The sequence below is a fragment of the Trichoderma evansii genome (genome assembly GCF_050947405.1).
Source record: "Trichoderma evansii strain SZMC 28006 chromosome Unknown GGI43scaffold_31, whole genome shotgun sequence".
NCBI lineage: Eukaryota > Fungi > Ascomycota > Sordariomycetes > Hypocreales > Hypocreaceae > Trichoderma > Trichoderma evansii.
Window position 1 is genome coordinate 138,580 of NW_028145175.1, and position 16,879 is coordinate 155,458.

The following is a 16,879-nucleotide window of genomic DNA, read 5'->3' on the forward strand; positions in this document are numbered from 1 at the left end:
TTGCTGATGCTCAAGTTGGCGAATGAGAGAGACGGAAATGGTCTCCACATTCAGATGACTTGGACTTCGAGATGTGTATTAAAGACTGAGAACCTCAGGACAAAGAAACTGGAGAATAGAAACTTAAAATTTTCAAGATTCTTGGTTTATGGCTTTAAAATAGCGATGCTGATCTACCTATCTCACAATGCTCAGGTGCGGCTTATACAACAATGCAGACTATTTAATTAATTTCAAGCAAGGCTATAAACATGACTTGCACGCCTCAAGAATGCTTCCCGAGTCTATGATGCCAATTGTACCCCAAAAAACAAAACAATAAAAACAATACTGTAAAAACAAAATCAAAAAAGAGAGAAAAGAATCCCAAAGCCTCTATATACGATAACAAGACTTTCATACAAGAAATTTACATCTTCGTTTTCTCTCCAAATCTTTTTATATCCATCGCTTGCATCTCGCAACAGACACCATGATGGCACACATGAGAACCATGGATCCGATGATGCCAAAAAAGGGGCCCAAGTTTTCGACTTCATCTCCTTCCCACGGCACATGGACGTTCATGCCAAACACGCCGCTGACAAGGTTGAGCGGGACGAGAATGGAACCAATCATGGTGATTTTGCTCAGCACGCGGTTCATGTCAGTGCCCTGGGAGATGCTGTTGATGGACAAGGTGGCCAGGTAATTGCTGTGGGCGCGAGACAGAATCTTTTCAAAGTGTCCCAAGTTTGTAGCCATGGTCACGACGTGATCCTGGATGTCACCAAGATACATGCCAATGTCCATGTGCGGCGTCACTTGGTAGTTTTCGTTGCAGCGCTTGGTGAAGCCCCGGAGGACATCAGCCTTGCCGCCCAATAGCCGCAAGAGCGCCATACAGTTCTTCCGCACTCGTCCAATAGACCGCAGGAAGGTGTTTGAGTCATCGTACCGCATGACAAAGACTTCATCTTCTATGGCATCGGCTTCGAGCTCAAGCTGGTTAATGACTGGTGCAAAACTATCGACAATGTTGTCACTGGAATCACATGTTAGATCATATATCAAAGACAGCTGTGTCAAAAATAAAAACTTACATCAATGCATAGCAGATCCAGTCGCTGCTAAGAGAAACGTAGTCCTTGAGGGCCGTGATTCTCTTGCGCACTTCGGAGGCATGCGAGTTGGGCGTAAAGCTGAAGCTCAACGTTCCCTCTCGGAACACAATGACATAGATGTTGAAAGGCTCGTATTCTTTCCCATCAGGTTCGTCCACAACGTTAAACGACCGGAAGCAGGCAAAGTAGTACGATGGGAAGAGCTCAATCTTTTCGCGAGCCTCCTGGGTGACAATATCTTCAATGGTCAGGGGGTGGAGACCAAACGCCTTGCCAATGCCGTACACTTCTGCCTTTGTGGGGTTGTTGACGTTGAGCCACCAGACACCACCGTCTTCGTCTTCTGGCAGTTCAAAGAGTCCTCGGAGATCTTCTCCGGGAAGCACAAGATCGCCCATCTCTGGGGCATGAATCGTCGACTCCCATGCCGAAGAAAAGAAGCTGAAGCGAGTGTTGTCAATAGGTTGATGCTGGATCTTGGGAGGAGCAGAGTTCTCCAAGGCAATCTTTTCATTAGCTATCGAGTCGTCAGAGGGCACCTCGAGAATATCACCATCGACGGTGACGAGCTGCGCGGGCTTGGTTAGGGTAGAGGTCCGTCGCAAGTCCTTGAAACTCTCTGTGGGCACCTCTACTCGAACAGCTCGCTCTTCCTGCTGGTCATTGATGAAATCTTCGAGATACTCAAAGTCGATTCGAAGATTATGCTGCTTGGGGTGCTTCTCCTGGAGAGGGTAGCAGACGTCCTCTTCGACGGACTTGTTGGTCAGGAAGCTTCTGGCATCCGCCTCCTGGTTTGACTTCCTGCTCCGGTGGCTTGTGATGGATAATGTTCGGCCGAGGGGCTCTTCGCCTTCGTTTTTGGCCTCGGAAAAGGACATTTCGCGCTCTCTGCGCCGAGCTTCGGCAAAAGCCTTGACCGAGTTGGGAGGCGAGATGGATCTGCCATCTATCGATGACTCGATTGTTGGACGACGGCCATGTCGTGCTGTGGGCTGGGCATCCCCCTCTTCATCAATGATGGCTTCCTCGAAATCGCGGACGCGGATCGCCATCTCAGGGTCGAGGTGGCGAGCGCCGTACAAGCTATCAAAGGTTCCTCGGCGTGGGCGTTCAACCCTCTGAGCAGTCGAATGCTGTCGATGGTCGTCAAGTTCGGGAACAGGGGTGTCATACCCCGTGTCGGGGAAGGCCTCCTCGTGTTCAGACATGATGTATAACTAGTTGAGATCGAAGATCTCGCGGGTTTTGCGGTCTGAATCGGATCGAAGAATCACCGCGCAACAACTCGGACGAAGCCTGCTGGCAACTTTAAGGGTTCTGGAACATGCTTTGGCAATGGGCTATTGCAACTCTCTAAGCCTGGGACAGGCTGTCAAGTGCCCTCTCGGCGCGGCAGCAGCGCGCCGAGTAGTTGGTTTGGAACAAAACGAAGACCCTGGGGTCGCTTCTGGTAGCAGTTGGAGCTACGGGAAGAAGGAGAGGCGTGAGAATTGGTTGATTAATCGGCTTAGCGATGAGGTCCTATCAGTTAAGCCGAATTATGGAGGTTCCTTGTTGACTCCGCTGTAGACCCAGCACCCGGGCCCGAGGAGCGAAGGGAAGATAACGACCGGGAGGGCGAGTTGAGCCAACTTGAAGGTATTCGGCGAGAGTCTGCGATGGCGCAGAAGAAAGCTGCTATTCGACCCTAACGAAGGGTTGCGGTGCTGTAAACGACGGCTATAAGAAGTCTATCGACTATCAATTAAAATGATGAAACGATTGTTCCTTTTGCGAGGAATGGGTCGTTGGCGATGGCCGAGGTCGAGGTAAAAGGAGATGGTTCTATCTCTCTTCGTTTGCGGCGAACGGCAAAAAGGGCTGATGTGTGCGCCGCAAGGAGAAAAGCGACGGGGTTTATAACGCTATCAATTTAGCGAGAAAAAAGGTCTATTGGACAAGCCCCGAGGGGAAATATGCCAAGGGCTGGTTATCAGTAAATTAGGGAGAAAGTCATTTAAAAAATGGACTCTCGTCGACCATGGAAAAGGGAAAAAGAAAAAAAGAGGTTGTTGGGAAAGAAGCAAAGCCAGAGGTGCAGGCGATGGAAAATAATAGTCTGCGCTCTGGGGGGCCTGCCGGCGTGCAAAATGAAATTTTCCCTTTTGCGGTACCCGCCGCCACGAAAATCAGCTGGTGGTCACTAAACTGGTTTGGCCCGACCGAAGCACTGGGATCTGGGATTGGGGGCAAGAAACTTGCTGGCAGAGATTTTTGGCCTACGAAGCTCGGAGAGCGAGGTATCCCGGTACCCAGCCGAACCACTGGGGAGCGTGCACGGATACCTGCCATCTGTTACGGAATGCAATATTACCCCACCAAAAGCCCAATCCCGACCGAGGTATTTTCTTACTCATCGCTCTCCCCTTGGAGGTACTCGATACAGCGTCCATGCCTGGCGGGCGTCGCTTAGCTCGTGGTCAGGCCAGCGAGAACGGCACGTTTTGGCCGCCCGGCCCCCAGATCGCCAACTGAGATGTACAAACGATAGAGTAATGGAAAAGATCTAGAGCGTTGGCTATGACATCAAGAGATTCGCTGGCAATGCAGGGCACAGATAGCATGCCAAATATAGCTGTATCTACAAGACTGGCGACACTGGCAATTTTCGAGATGCCGCGTTTGCCAGGCATGTGAAAGCTGAACTAGGAGCCAGTCATCTTTACAGTAAGCGGCTGGCGTCCACTATGGAGGGACTATCTACGGGTATTACTGGGATCTCGAAACAATAAGCAAAATATGCCTCGACTAGCACAAGAGTCACTTTATAAGAGTCATTTATTTGTTTGGTACCTAGGTAGCCAGATGCGCCGTGCAGTTTGCTTGCCGTATGTACGAAGTTACAAAGTACGTCAGGGCCTGGTGTTCTGATTCGCCACCGCAGACGCTGTGTGCGGCCAATGCCGGCGAGATCTCCGCCTTCTATTTCTGGCGCGATCACGGCACTCGGCACCCCTGCTCCATACTACACCATGAATATGCACTCAATATGAATAGGGCCAGTGGTTCGAAAAAGGAGATGAATTGGTGATTTATATAGGTATCAGCCCAGCGCTGCATCGTTAGGTTGGGGTTATCGTATTGATAAGCGCTGCTCTTTGGTTGCAGGGGCCTTGTATAGCTAACGCCCAAGTGGATATGCAGAGTAAAGCTTCATGAATCATACAAATCTACTTGAGCTGTATTAACTCAAAGCACGCATAGTGCTCACCAACGGTGGAAATTCGACGGAAAATAGCATTTTTACAATTATATATTATAAAAAAAATGACATATAAATACAAACTCACGCTAAAAACCTAATAATAGGCATCGTACTCTCGTCTGGACCTTCTATTTGAATCACTCCAGGTTAGCAGCTGCAACCTCTCTCCGCACCGCCACACTTCCCCAGCCTGGACCCACCGTCTCACCCAGATCAGGCATTTGCGCCACAGTCCATCGCTCCAAAGACGTGTCTACTACCACTATCACTACCCGCTGTGTATGCTGCATCTCGTGCCAGGCCAAACAACCTCTACTCGCCCTCGACCATCCCCCAAACCACGGCAATTCTCAAGATAAAATAGACTCGAATACATAATACCAAAGAGGGACGATCCAAAATGGCGGAGGAATTGCTGGATAAAGTGCGGGACGTGGTGGAAGGCCAGATTGTGAGAGCATCCATATCCCATATCCCATCTACGAGGCTGAATATCAACTGATGTGATTGCGACTATAGGATTTCGAGGGCCAGCGCCGTGCCGAGCACTTTTCCTTCATCTTGCTTTCTCTTACAGGAGTATGAATAAACCTACCCACAGCCCCGAATTGGTCTCATTGCTTACACTTCTCACAGGTCATCGCCTTCAACGTCGGATACCTTCTACAAGACATTATTACGTGCCTATATGTTGGACTGGGTGGCACGCTATTGACGTTTCTCATTATCATTCCTCCTTGGCCGTTCTATAACAAGAATCCGGTCAAGTGGCTACCTATCGGATCTGCATTTAACACAGGCGGGACATGATGGCCAGATGATGCCTGCCACCCCGAGCAAGACCCCGGCGTTTATGATATCCTCTAAAACAGCATGTAGCTTAAATCCTCCTGAAATGATATACCGCAAACTTTCTTTGTCTTTGTACGATACAAGGTGTTTTTTTTCGTCTCGTGTGCTCTCGTCTCGATTCGTCTACCGACCGTACTTTTGGAACTCCCAGTCTCTGTTGTCTAGGGGGCAGACCGATCTGGCTTTTAGCCATCGTGAAATGCAGTGGAAGTGGAAAGCATGCTAGAGAAATATTAGTCTCGTGGACGTCGAAAAAAGGTTGTATATGGGAGCGGGACGCCTTACGTTGCAGATACCCCAGGCAACGGTGCACTCTTCGCTGGTGGCTGATGCTTGGTTTGCCTGACACTCAATGCCTAGTGGGCGTAAGTAAAGTTGTTTCGTTTGCAGAGCGGTGGGAAGAGGGGGAAAGCCTACATAGATCCATGATGTGATTTCTGCAGATGGCGCAGTTGTCGACGACGATATCCCAAGCCCAGAGCGCAACAGCGTTCCACTGTTTCTGTCAGTCTTTTTCGACCCCTGTATTGAGCTCGGGTGAAACAAACCTTCTTGACCTCAAACTTCTTCTTATCGGCACCCTTGGCGACGACGCCGTCGGCCTTCTTGGCCACTGGGGCGTCGCTCATCTCAACGTCCGCCATGTTTGGAGAGCTTGTGATCTGCAGAGAAAGCTTGAGGGGTAACGATGGCTGTGCGAGTTCGTGGTGCTCGAGGGGTGGCAGAAGATGAAGGAAAGTAAAAAGAGAAAGCGGTCGAAGATTTATTGCGTGCTAGAGATCGATCGATAGCTGCTGTGCGGCTCGTTAGCCATCAAGGGACTGTATGGATTTGAGATATGGAGTCGTAGCCTAAATCCCAGGCTAAGCATTTACTTGGAGGTACCTTACCTCATCAGCGCCGCCCGTGAAGTGCTGTGAACTTCTGACAAATCTTCACTGCAAATTCACAAGTCTAGCAGCTTTGAGGCAAAAAAAAAGAAAAAAAAAAAAAAAAAAAAAACAAATGATGTGAGCTGAGAGCTGCAATCGAGATGCCAAACTGATTTGGATGCAGATGCTTCGAGAGAATAGAGCAGTGCAGAGAATAAAGCACAAGGCGCTGTAACGTAGCTGGAGCATGTAACTGTAATCGTAATCAGCTTGTACAGTAGCGAGGGGCACGATTTGCTGTGCAGCGGGCCTTGCGCTGTGTCTCCTCTGGCTGATTGAATTTGGCTGCAGTTACTACTGGGTGGCACCCAAGGTTGCGCTAATGTACCGTTGGCGGTGACTTTGGGCCAATGCAACATCCCGGGTACCTCGCCGTACACATTGGGCTTAGGCAGCGCTTTCTCCACCCGATTGCTCCGGCCTGATGACGACAGGCAGAAAGCAAGGCAGAGGCCTTGGTTGCCCGTGGAACGACATCAACACGGCGCATGTTTGCTTTTGAAGCCGGATGTACAGCTTGGCGCAAAACAAAGTAAATGTTAGGGCTTGGAGGTATTTTTGTTGTTTCTAGAGCATATGTTGATTTGGTGTTACTTCTTCCCTAAAATGGATTTTGGTGCATTTATACTGCCTTCTGACCCAAGAACAAGGCAATATTTCCATAGACTCATCCATGGCCTGGCCGTCTCCCTTAGTACTTATGGCGAAACCGAGAATAACGGGCGGCAATATGTACTTATTGGTAACTCTACTAGCCCGGCACTGCGATTTCACTCGGCAGTCACAGTAGCGCTACCTGCGGCTACCCGCTTTCGCCATCCGTTTGCTTTTTCAGCTGCCCGCAAATGCATGCGGGGCCAGTCAGGTCAGGCATCATCTGCTATTCTTAACCTTGCAGCGGCTGAATCTGCCGGCCTCGACAAGTCCAGCGCCTGGCAGCTCTTGTCTCGCTTCATTCCATTGCGACGCCGAAGCATGCGCAGCCGCTGCCCAACGCAGTACTTATAGCCTCGCAACCTCAACCTCGCCTCCTCACCTCGCAACCTCACCTCGCTTCTCTCCTCCCACCGACCACACTCGCAGTCGCCGCTTTCGGAAATCGCCTAAGATACACGTGATTGTCGCTCCTCGGTCCACTCAGCACAGACGTCCTCCTCTCCAGCTGCCCTTCCCGCCAGCGCCAGCGACCATCCACTCTGCTTTATCTGTATCTTTACGCTCAGCGACCCTTTGCGCATCTCTCAGTCTTCCACAGTCACAATGGAGGCCCAGCCATCACCGATCAAGGCCACTCCAGGCCGTCGCCGTCAGCCCCGTGGCGGCAAGCCAGCTCCCCTCAAGGCCTATGCGTCAGAGAACGATGCCGCATCCTACGCAGCCTCATCACATCAGCACCACCACCACCACAGGGCGCCTCAGACTCCCAAGAAGATCCTCTCCGCCTCTCCCGCACTCGCAGAGCGCCAGAACAACCAGCAAAACTCCAAGCAGCGAAATAACCGTAACAACAAGCCCAAGGGCAAAAACGACCCTTCGTCGCCCAACTATCACCTCAGCAACAACCACAGCCAGTCCCCCTCTCGCGGATCTCCACCAAAGGGAATCTCCAGCACGCCGTTTGCCGGTGCCACTTTCCACGCCTCGCCCGCTCCTGCGGATCTACCCATCCCGAGCTTTCTGAAATCGTCAAGCGATTCGCCAATGGTCCGCCAGCCAAGGGGCTTCGTCTCCCAGCCCTCCCCCCCGGCCACCGACTCGGAGCTGTCTACGTCATACAGGCCAGTTTCTGCCCATCAACACCGCGAATCGCCCCTCGACTTCATGTTTCGAGCTCATCGAGAGGAAAGGGCTCGCCAGGAACTTGACGGAACTCCCGTTGCGGCACCACCTTTTGCTGGCCCCATGTCTCCTCCGCGCCACTTGGATGCTCCCCTCACGCCAACAGCCTCCGACCTTGCGCACAATCGTCGCATGTACAACCGACAGACCTTTAACGGCAATGAAATCTATGAGCTGGATGGCACCGGAGCCCGGCCATTGGGACCACCATTTTCGACTCACTACCAAGATCGGATGCAATCTGCGCGCAGCAATGCCCCCAACCCGCCATCTCAGTTCGGGAACCCTCTACCCACTCCAGCTAGCAACGCCCCGGGTGAAGATCCGACTGAAGCTCTCAAGAGATTTCTCTTTACTCCCCAGTCAGCTGCGTCAACGGCTCCGTCTTCTGTCGCCAACAATTCGCTGCCTCCTCGCCATGCTGAAGTCTATTCCAACAGCCAGATAGATGGCCCTGGGTACGAAAGCGCAGGTAGCATCCAAGCTATGGAAAATGATCTTCGACGAATCTTGAAACTGGATCTGGTGGCTGACCGCCCACCTACGGAACGCAGGCTCTTTACCCACTAGCTCCGGTCATATCTTTATCTTCTTTACATTACATGCATCTTTCAACAATGTTGCTCCATTTTCATTTTTTTTTTTGAAATGTGGCTTTGTGGCTCAACTGGGAAGCGGGATACAAACATGTCATCTTTTTTTCTTTTGCTATGTCTTTTCGCATCATCCTAGAGCGGGAATATGGGACGGTTACAGGCCTTTGGGAACATACACTTATGTGTGTATTTTTTTTTTCTTTTTTTATTATCAAACTTTTATTTTGTTGTCCTTTCGCTGTCTGGAGTTGCGGATGCTCTACAGTCAGTCGTACTGGTCTCTCTTAAGCGTTTTCGTCACGACTAACCAAAAACCTAGCGCAGAGCGCTGCTTTTGGTGGACTTTTATTGTTCAACGGTCAAGGGAGAAAAACCAATCATCCACGAGGCATTGGAGGCGCTACCGGAGAGGTGGATTTGCATATCAACGATGGGGTTTAACGGCACACTTGGTGATATTTGAGTCTGGGATGCTACCGGGAATCATGTAACTTTTGGGCATCAGGACGAAAGATTTGCTTTGGGACTTTGACTATGTTATGGTTTTTCAGCGATACCCGAGGAGTCATGGTAGATACAGAGCGAAGAATGATTAATGCTTTGCTGGTACTACCAATGACAGATCTTTTGGCATGGCAGCGACTCTGGAATTTCTCTCCTTCTCTCCTCACCTCTCTCTTTTTCGCCTGGGTTTGGTTTCCATATTTCATGGTACACCTGGGATTTTCCTTATCTTGATGAACGGGTTCAATGGACTGGGATGTGAAATGTACATGGCGGGTTTTGCCATCTACTTTGAAGTATCAGCTACTCTTGTTTTTATTTGTCTTTTTAGTATTTCCTTTTCTCTTTTCTGTCTCTCATTTTAGAACTGATGATGGCTTTGTGTATTTCCTTTTATATGCTTAGCCTCATCATTCGCTTTGCATTACGTTATTTACATTTCTTTTTAATAGCGTTCCAAAGACTCTCATTTTCATATTGCGTGGCAGGATGCATTTGAGTTGGAATTGGAGCGGGCGAGTCATTCTTTTAATAACATTACCGGGAAAAGCTCTATTTTCCCATTCACTCTTTTCCTAACAAGATATCCATGAGCGGTGTTTCTTCATTCACTACTGCGTTTATTAGCGACTATGGCGACTTTCCTTTCTTTGTATTTTCAAGCTGCCTTTTCCTTTCTCCTCTTCTTTTCCTCTCGCGAAAATAACTTTCCATGAGAAAGCAGTAGATATTTGACGAAGAAATCCTGGGCAAAGTCGTCGAACTTTGTGTAGTCTGCTCCGAGGCGGTAGGCGGCTGCTATGCCGCTGATGCAGGCGACTTCGTGCATGTTCTGTTTACGTATGAGTATTGAGTAGACATAGAGGACCTTCATTTTGTTTCTATGATATACATAGAAAAGGGAAGCAGTTTTGTAAAAGAAAAAGAGAAAACAGGGGAAAATAGATAACATACCACTAATGTCCACGATCCGGCAAAAAAGGTGTTATTACGGCCTTGTAGAAACATCATGCATGGCACAACACGCACATAGTGCTGCCAGCGGTGGCCGAGCTGATGCCACCAGTTGCGCTTGATGATCTTGTCTTTGTCAATGTCGTCAATCGTCCAGAGGTCGCTCTTCCGTTTATCGAGGAAGATTGTTTGGTAGACTGGCTCGGGGCGTGATTCTGGCGAAGTTGACGACTTCTTGAACTGGTGTTGGTAGTTGCTGCAGTTGAATGACATTTCTATAAGCCGCGGGTCATGCTGATATGTGTAAGTGTAATACATGGGGTTGAACTCTTGAGACTTGTTCGAAGGCAACGATGACGGTGACGAGGAGATTGATTCTCCTTTGGCGGTGGCAATCTGGTGGCACTGCGTTTCGGATTTGGGTTCCGCACAGAGCTCGGATTTGAAGTGTGTTTCGTATTGTCGGTTAAAGTACGCCGAGTCGGAGTGCGTGACGGTGAGGTCGTCGTAGAATGTTGCGCTGCCGAGGATGAGCTTCTCGCGGCCGGTTGCTAAATCTGCCAGTATTCGGAGGGCATCGTCTGCAAGAACACACAAGACAAGGTGATCGAAATGCTCATTTGTGAGTTCGTCAGAAGAGTTGTTGTTGTTCTTGATGGCCAAGTCGACGCCTTCGTTGGATCGGGAGAGCACGCTGTGAACTTCGGTGTTGGTTCTGATGGAAACGCCCTTGGCGATGAGATCGTCTTTCCATTTCTCGTAAAAGTTGTGCAGACAGTCGAAAGAGTACATGGTAGGCTGATTCGGCAGCAGCGTATCTTTATCGTAGTTCCAGAGCTTCATATTCGGATCGTTGAATAACCGCTCGACAATAGCTGCGGGCACATTTGCCGTCTGGTTCCCTGTTCCTAGAAACAACGCAATGAGCGGATACACCATCTTATCACCAAAGTCCCTGCTGAAGAAGAAGAGGCGTAGCATGACGGAGATGGGGAACAGGCCAAGCACGGGCATCGTCCATTTGATGACTTTGAGGAAGAGGCCAAAGCGCTTGATGTCGGAGGAGTGCTTGGCGACGAGCTTGCTGGGGAAGCAGTTTGTCCAGAAGCCGGATTCTCCCTTTCCAAAGGAGACTTGGAGTTGAAGGGGCTGAGCAGGGAAGCCATGTTGGTTGAAGAAGTTGAAGGTGTGCTTGAAGATCTAGACACTCCATCGTGAGTCCCATAGTTGTACAGCATAGAGAGAAGGCAGATAGGGAGCTTTGGAAAAGTACCTGCGATCCTCCCTGAACTCCATTATTCATCCATGATGCACCGAATTTATTCTCATCGAGAGGGATAGAGGTCGCCTGGCCTCCTACGACGTTGCTCTTTTCGAGGAGCGTGACTTGGAACTTCTCAGGATGGTTGGCTAATGTTGCGGCACAGGACTATTGAGATTCAAACAGTTAGGAAGAAGGAACCTGATATTTCAACTAAAGGAGTTTAGAATGAGAGGGATTATTCATGTGTATATACCATGCCTGCTGCGCCACCCCCAACGATGACAATGTGTTGCCGGCGCTGATGCGTCCCGTTTTGGTTGGAAGAGGAGGCCATTGTCAACTGAAGAGGATAACACTTTATCCGGGATTTATCAATAAATCATCAACTACAAAGAAATGAATCGTAAAAAAAAGGAGCATAAGACTCACTTTTAAACGAAATCATGTTTGATCCTCGTGGACGTCATTGCTCGATGCGCGCGTCGTCTTAGTGCCGCCATGATCGGAAACTCTGTCCCAAGGGATGGAGATGCTGCACACAGTACGGCACAAATACAACAAAGTACATTTTCTTCATAATTGTATTTTCATGACATATAAGGTACATGCCACCTAAAATGTTTATAAATCCTTCCGAATTATAAATAGAACTGTCAACATGGTTTATTTTCGCTAGTCTGAGAGAGCTGAAGCTGACTGTAACTGCTATATATAGATTAGATCCCGTCCGCATAGATCCGTCCAAGTCGTTATAAAGTCGCTGCCTTGCGCCTCCCAGAGCCTCATTCTTTGAAAAGCCACGCAACTAGGTAATTCATGCGTCATCATCAATCAAGTCACAAAACAATCAAAAATGCTGCAGTTGTTAACCTCGATGCAGCACTCGCTGCAATATGTTGACATGGCAGGATTCACCTCTTTAACGCCCACGTGACAGCGCGCCGAGCCATTCACGAACCGTCACGTTAAAAGGCAGGGATCGCCAGATCGATCGATTCACGCATCTGCGGCTCCCCAACTTTCTTGTTTCGCCACAAATTCGACCAACTACAAGACACAACGGCTTAAGAAATCAACAAAATTGCACAGTCTTCTTTATTTTCTCAAAAGTAGATTGATTGACACGAACCTCTGGCCATGACGAGACCTGAAAACGATTTCCTCGAGCTCCCTGACGACGCCGACGACGACGAAGCTCTCCGCTATGCCATTGCACTCTCTTTGCAAGACCAAGCTTCCACCACACCAGTGGTGATTGACGATTCCGATGACGACGATAATGATGACGATGGCTCATCAACCGCAAGCCCTGCGAATTCAACGCAGCAGACAACACAACAGACAACACAAACACAGTCGCAGGCACGTTCACAACCGTCGTCGCAGCAGCAGTCTCAATTCGGCTCTCTCTTCCTCGACCGTAAAGCCATGGAGCAAGAACGATTGAACCGCCTGGCAAAACGCCAGCGACCTGCCACTGACGATGACGACGACGAAGACGTGGTTGAAGTACCTCCTCCGAAGAAACAAGCTATTAGAGCTCCCACAGACCGCAATTTCAAAGCTCTTGGAGCATCAACATCTGCATCTATATCAGCTTCAGCTTCAGCAACAAAGACTGGACAAAGCAGTAGCAACAACAATAACAACAGTAGCGTACCATACCCCAATCCCACCGTCAAACGAACCTGGGCCCGCGGAACTACACGAACTGGCGACGAAATCACCATCGAGGAAGTCTTCCAAAAGGACAAGCTCGAGCTCGCCGTGCTTTCATCTTTCCAATGGGACGAAGAGTGGATGCTATCAAAGCTGGATTATAGGAGGACAAAAATCATGCTGCTCGCATTTGCTAGGGATGAAGCTCAGGTACTGAAATTCATAATATCTTGTTGTTTTCCTCTACATCTCTCCGTTTCTTTGGCATCAACTTCTTGGATTCCAAATCAAGAGAACTATCATACAGAGAAAACTAATAAGAATACCATAATGTAATGAAACTGACCAATCCTCCCCCAAAATAGAAAACCCTCATGCGAAACAACGTCCCCGCCAACATCAAGTTCTGCTTTCCTCCCATGCATGGCGTCGGCGCGATGCACTCCAAGCTGCAACTGCTCAAGTATCCGAACCATCTCCGCATCGTCATCCCAACGGGCAACCTTATGCCCTACGACTGGGGAGAAACAGGGGTCATGGAGAATGTGAGTGCCATTTTCGTCTCATGTCCAAGGGCAAGATGATTTACACTTTTGTTTCCTCTTGTTTCTCTTCAGTATACTCTTTTTGGCTTTTTCTGTTCCTGTATTACTTCCTCTCCCCCACGAACTAAAAGCAAATATGACAACAAGGGTTATAATCTCCGTTTCTCTAATGCCTATTTTCTACTTTTAGATGGTATTTCTAATTGATCTACCACGGCTGGAAAGTCCCGCCTCCCCCCATGCCAGCGCCGCCCGTAGCCATGCGCCGACCAGGTTCTACACAGAACTAGTGTATTTCTTGCAAGCGACGGGCGTAGGCGAGAAGATGGTTGCCAGTCTCGCAAACTACGATTTCTCCAGGACGGCGGATATCGCCTTTGTTCATACAATGTATGTCTCGCCCCCCTTCGCTATACCTTTCTCTTTTGAGAATCTACTGTCGGAGACAAGGAAAAAAGAAAAAGGGCAAACAAAAGTACCAAAACAACAAAAACAAAAAAAAAAAAAAAAAAAAAAAATACCCTCTTCGCCTCACTGATATAGACTGGAAACTGATTCTGCTGCACTCATTCTTAGACCCGGAAGTCACTCGGCAAAGAATGCAGAACGCATAGGCATGTTATATTAGTCCAAAACTGGCCCGAATTTGAGCGAGGCTATGCTTGCAGACCGGGGGAAAAAAACGCACATCGCTGACACTATATTGCCCTGCTTAGGATACGTTGGCCTCGCAGCTAGCGTGGCTGACCTCGGGCTAGCTGCTTCCGACCCCGTCGATGTCGACCTCGTGGCACGTAGCCGGGATGCCCTTTGTTTTTTTTTTTTGGATAGACGTTGGAATTTAGAGCTAACGATGTGTCTCTAGTGTGCGTCGCTCGGAGCGTTGAACCAACAGATGGTACGGGCCATATACAACGCCTGTCGAGGTAAATTAAGACCAACCTTTATTCCTTCTTTCAATTGATTTTGTCTGCTTACTCCTTTTGGGGTGGGGACAAACTGTTTTCTCACATTATTTCTGTCTTTTTAGGTGATGACGGTATAGACGAATTCAAGAAACAGGGCAGCGCTAGCTCCAGGTCTTCTGCCAGAATGCCGACGGAGGCAACAAAGACGACGACGACGGTGACATCTCAGGAGCAGTTGCTGCGAGAAAGATTCCGCATCTACTTCCCCACAGACCATACAGTGTCGAATAGCAGAGGCGGACGCAATGTGAGTTGTGACTCCCGAGTCATTTACACGGGTCGACAAACACCGTGCTATCTCTAATCATTTTTTTTTTTTTTTTTTTTTTTTTTTTTTTCAAATTACCATTGATTAACAACAAGAAAATGACACGTATGCAGGCGGGAGGCACGATATGCGTGCAGGCCAAGTGGTGGCGGTCACCTACTTTCCCCAGAGAGCTTGTGCGAGATGTGATATCCCGTGACCGGCTCCTTATGCATAGCAAGATGATATTCGTGCGTCGTCGGGTCGGAGATAGCCAGGCGGTAATACGGCAGTCTCCAGGCTGGGCTTATGTAGGCAGTGCCAATCTTTCGGAGAGCGCCTGGTGAGTCGAGAGTTTTCTACCACACACCCCCCGTTTTGAACGGTTTCTTGCTGTCTTGATTGCGCCGGTCGACATGATGGATTTTAGAGGCTGACTGTACCCCCGCCGCCGCCGTCGTCGTGACGGCCGCTGGGGACTGATTTTCATCTAGGGGCCGGCTGTCTAAAGACAGGTCTACTGGAGGCATCAAACTGAACTGTCGCAACTGGGAGTGCGGAGTGATCATCCCGGTGCCTGAGTCAAAATCAGTTGACAAGACATTTACTAGCGCCGACATGTCCATGTTTGCGGGGACGGTTCCTGTCCCTATGCAAGTTCCCGGTCCTGTATACAAGTCAAGTGACCAGCCCTGGCTATATGCAGGAGCCTGAGCGGGCTGAATGAGATATTTGAGGCCCAAGCGTAGCATTTGCTTTTTCCGGGGCCAAAACCAGGGGTACACGAGGTGACTGCTTACAAAAAAGTTGACGGCCGAGATGTTACTTTTTGATAGATTGTAAGATCCCTGGGGCCAGACAACCACATGTCGTCAAGGACCGCAGAACATGCTTGCTTGCAGATAGCGTGCGGCCTGCATGAGTGGGGTAAGGCAAAAACCTTGTGGAGATGAGCCGCTGATAGGCTGAAGCGGGCTGGTGCCCAAGGTCCATGAATGATCTGAATAACATGATACGATGGGCAAGGGTGTTTGGAATTATGGAGTCGCTCCACCGCGGCAAGGTGTAAGGCTCAACGGTCGTCGTGAACAGAAGGAGATGGATCCCGGCCAAGAGTTACCGAACAAATACCGCATTTGTCCGTAGTCGATTTGGCTGTTGCTGCTGCTACTACACTTGTTGTTGCTGCGTAGGACTTGTATATGTGCGCGTGAGTGTTTGAGCGCGGGCGCCTTTGAATAGAGTAGTACTACTGGGCGGTGCGGCAATAAATTGCAATATCACAGCAACCGCCAATGCAACACTGCAGAACAATCACATACGTGACGACATTAATTTTTTTTTATATCAGAAATCGAATTTCTGCCTGTTATCTCTCAGAAATATGTGTGGCTTGTAAATGTTTAGCTGAGCCAAGGCACAGCTGACTTGAACGATTTGACACATGCGGTTAGCATGGCAGCTGGTTACCAACTTGGCAGCTATGGAACAGGCCATTTTTCCAGGCGAAGGAGTTGGTTTCGAGCGGCGTACCAGGGCCAATCAAGAGTCAAGTCTTTAGCAGCTGCAACTAAGTGCACAGCCAATATAGTAGCACCAAAAGTTGGATGCTCCAACCACCCCTTGTAGGAGATGGCTTCTCAGCCAAAGCAGCTTGCTCAAAGCAGCATTCATTCAAAAATTCAAAACAAATACATCAGAGTAATCCCAGGACCTCGCTTGGAGAGCCCGAGGAACTACGGCGGCTAGTGTTATAGTGTATGACAGGACCTCGGCGGTTGAGTCAGACTCAGTTGGCAGAGATGACTGATGGCAGCGATTCCCGAGGAGTCTCCTCTCCAACGGAGATAATGGCCGATTGAGGAATACCAGCGTTGATAGTGTTTGTTGGTAAGATCGATATATGCCAGAATATGATCTGTAACGTCAGCACTGAAAGATGGAGGGAGGGGAAGCATCAAACTGCTAAGATGCTTAAGTCATCACGACTAATTAAAGTGGTACGATTAGCAGCAGCGCAGGGCTCCCATTCGTCGCTTGACATCGGGGCTTTCGGCTGGGAGGGGGAATTGACCAAGGGGCACTCGATTTTTTCTGGGTCCAGCAGAGGAGGGGGTGTGTGGGCAGCATGTCGTCGCTTGCAGTTTTTCCATCCGGGCCATTCTCACC

The 16,879-nt window shown here is 49.3% G+C and overlaps 8 protein-coding genes across 8 annotated transcripts; 4 read left to right on the forward strand and 4 right to left on the reverse strand.

Annotated features, from left to right (window-relative positions):
• Positions 1-66: 66 nt before the first annotated feature.
• On the reverse strand, positions 67-2,720 carry GGI43DRAFT_266058 (magnesium transporter CorA family protein). The gene is made up of 2 exons (XM_083201027.1): positions 1,083-2,720; positions 67-1,024 (listed from the first exon to the last, which is right to left on the reverse strand). The coding sequence occupies exons 1-2, from the start codon at positions 2,312-2,314 to the stop codon at positions 439-441; spliced, it is 1,818 nt and encodes a 605-aa protein (XP_083055772.1). The 5' UTR covers positions 2,315-2,720; the 3' UTR covers positions 67-438.
• Positions 2,721-4,750: 2,030 nt separating this feature from the next.
• Positions 4,751-5,160, forward strand: GGI43DRAFT_388337 (signal peptidase complex subunit SPC1; the record flags this gene model as incomplete). Its single annotated transcript, XM_083204056.1, has 3 exons — positions 4,751-4,801; positions 4,870-4,929; positions 4,987-5,160. The coding sequence occupies 3 exons, from the start codon at positions 4,751-4,753 to the stop codon at positions 5,158-5,160; spliced, it is 285 nt and encodes a 94-aa protein (XP_083055773.1).
• A 165-nt stretch (positions 5,161-5,325) lies between these two features.
• Positions 5,326-5,846, reverse strand: GGI43DRAFT_388338 (SCF ubiquitin ligase complex subunit HRT1; the record flags this gene model as incomplete). Its single annotated transcript, XM_083204057.1, has 4 exons — positions 5,326-5,424; positions 5,488-5,558; positions 5,620-5,698; positions 5,751-5,846. The coding sequence occupies 4 exons, from the start codon at positions 5,844-5,846 to the stop codon at positions 5,326-5,328; spliced, it is 345 nt and encodes a 114-aa protein (XP_083055774.1).
• A 326-nt stretch (positions 5,847-6,172) lies between these two features.
• GGI43DRAFT_417577 (uncharacterized protein) lies at positions 6,173-6,493 on the reverse strand (the record flags this gene model as incomplete). The annotated part of the gene is made up of 1 exon (XM_083207435.1): positions 6,173-6,493. A coding segment is annotated over one exon (321 nt), but the record flags the coding sequence as incomplete, so codon positions are not given.
• Positions 6,494-7,268: 775 nt separating this feature from the next.
• On the forward strand, positions 7,269-8,629 carry GGI43DRAFT_266371 (uncharacterized protein). The gene has a single exon (XM_083201028.1). It carries the CDS (start codon positions 7,395-7,397, stop codon positions 8,541-8,543), a length of 1,149 nt encoding a protein of 382 aa, XP_083055776.1. The 5' UTR covers positions 7,269-7,394; the 3' UTR covers positions 8,544-8,629.
• Positions 8,630-9,117, forward strand: GGI43DRAFT_266372 (uncharacterized protein). The gene is made up of 2 exons (XM_083201029.1): positions 8,630-8,833; positions 8,894-9,117. The coding sequence occupies exons 1-2, from the start codon at positions 8,715-8,717 to the stop codon at positions 9,030-9,032; spliced, it is 258 nt and encodes an 85-aa protein (XP_083055777.1). The 5' UTR covers positions 8,630-8,714; the 3' UTR covers positions 9,033-9,117.
• A 614-nt stretch (positions 9,118-9,731) lies between these two features.
• On the reverse strand, positions 9,732-11,625 carry GGI43DRAFT_426089 (uncharacterized protein; the record flags this gene model as incomplete). Its single annotated transcript, XM_083208591.1, has 4 exons — positions 9,732-9,905; positions 10,028-11,227; positions 11,301-11,456; positions 11,545-11,625. 4 exons carry the CDS (start codon positions 11,623-11,625, stop codon positions 9,732-9,734), a joined length of 1,611 nt encoding a protein of 536 aa, XP_083055778.1.
• Positions 11,626-12,428: 803 nt separating this feature from the next.
• Positions 12,429-15,424, forward strand: GGI43DRAFT_388341 (tyrosyl-DNA phosphodiesterase-domain-containing protein; the record flags this gene model as incomplete). Its single annotated transcript, XM_083204058.1, has 8 exons — positions 12,429-13,160; positions 13,316-13,495; positions 13,686-13,885; positions 14,234-14,289; positions 14,361-14,393; positions 14,526-14,710; positions 14,845-15,053; positions 15,205-15,424. 8 exons carry the CDS (start codon positions 12,429-12,431, stop codon positions 15,422-15,424), a joined length of 1,815 nt encoding a protein of 604 aa, XP_083055779.1.
• Between the last annotated feature and the right edge of the window lie 1,455 nt (positions 15,425-16,879).

Bases quoted from the DNA above. Each gene is read 5' to 3' on its own strand.
- GGI43DRAFT_266058 (XM_083201027.1), bottom strand. From the start codon at position 2,314: ATGTCTGAACACGAGGAGGCCTTCCCCGACACGGGGTATGACACCCCT. The intron at 1,025-1,082 runs GTAAGTTTTTAT...ATGTGATTCCAG, and splicing joins TGGATCTGCTATGCATTGAT to TGACAACATTGTCGATAGTT.
- GGI43DRAFT_266371 (XM_083201028.1), top strand. From the start codon at position 7,395: ATGGAGGCCCAGCCATCACCGATCAAGGCCACTCCAGGCCGTCGCCGT.
- GGI43DRAFT_266372 (XM_083201029.1), top strand. From the start codon at position 8,715: ATGGGACGGTTACAGGCCTTTGGGAACATACACTTATGTGTGTATTTT. The intron at 8,834-8,893 runs GTCAGTCGTACT...AACCTAGCGCAG, and splicing joins GGAGTTGCGGATGCTCTACA to AGCGCTGCTTTTGGTGGACT.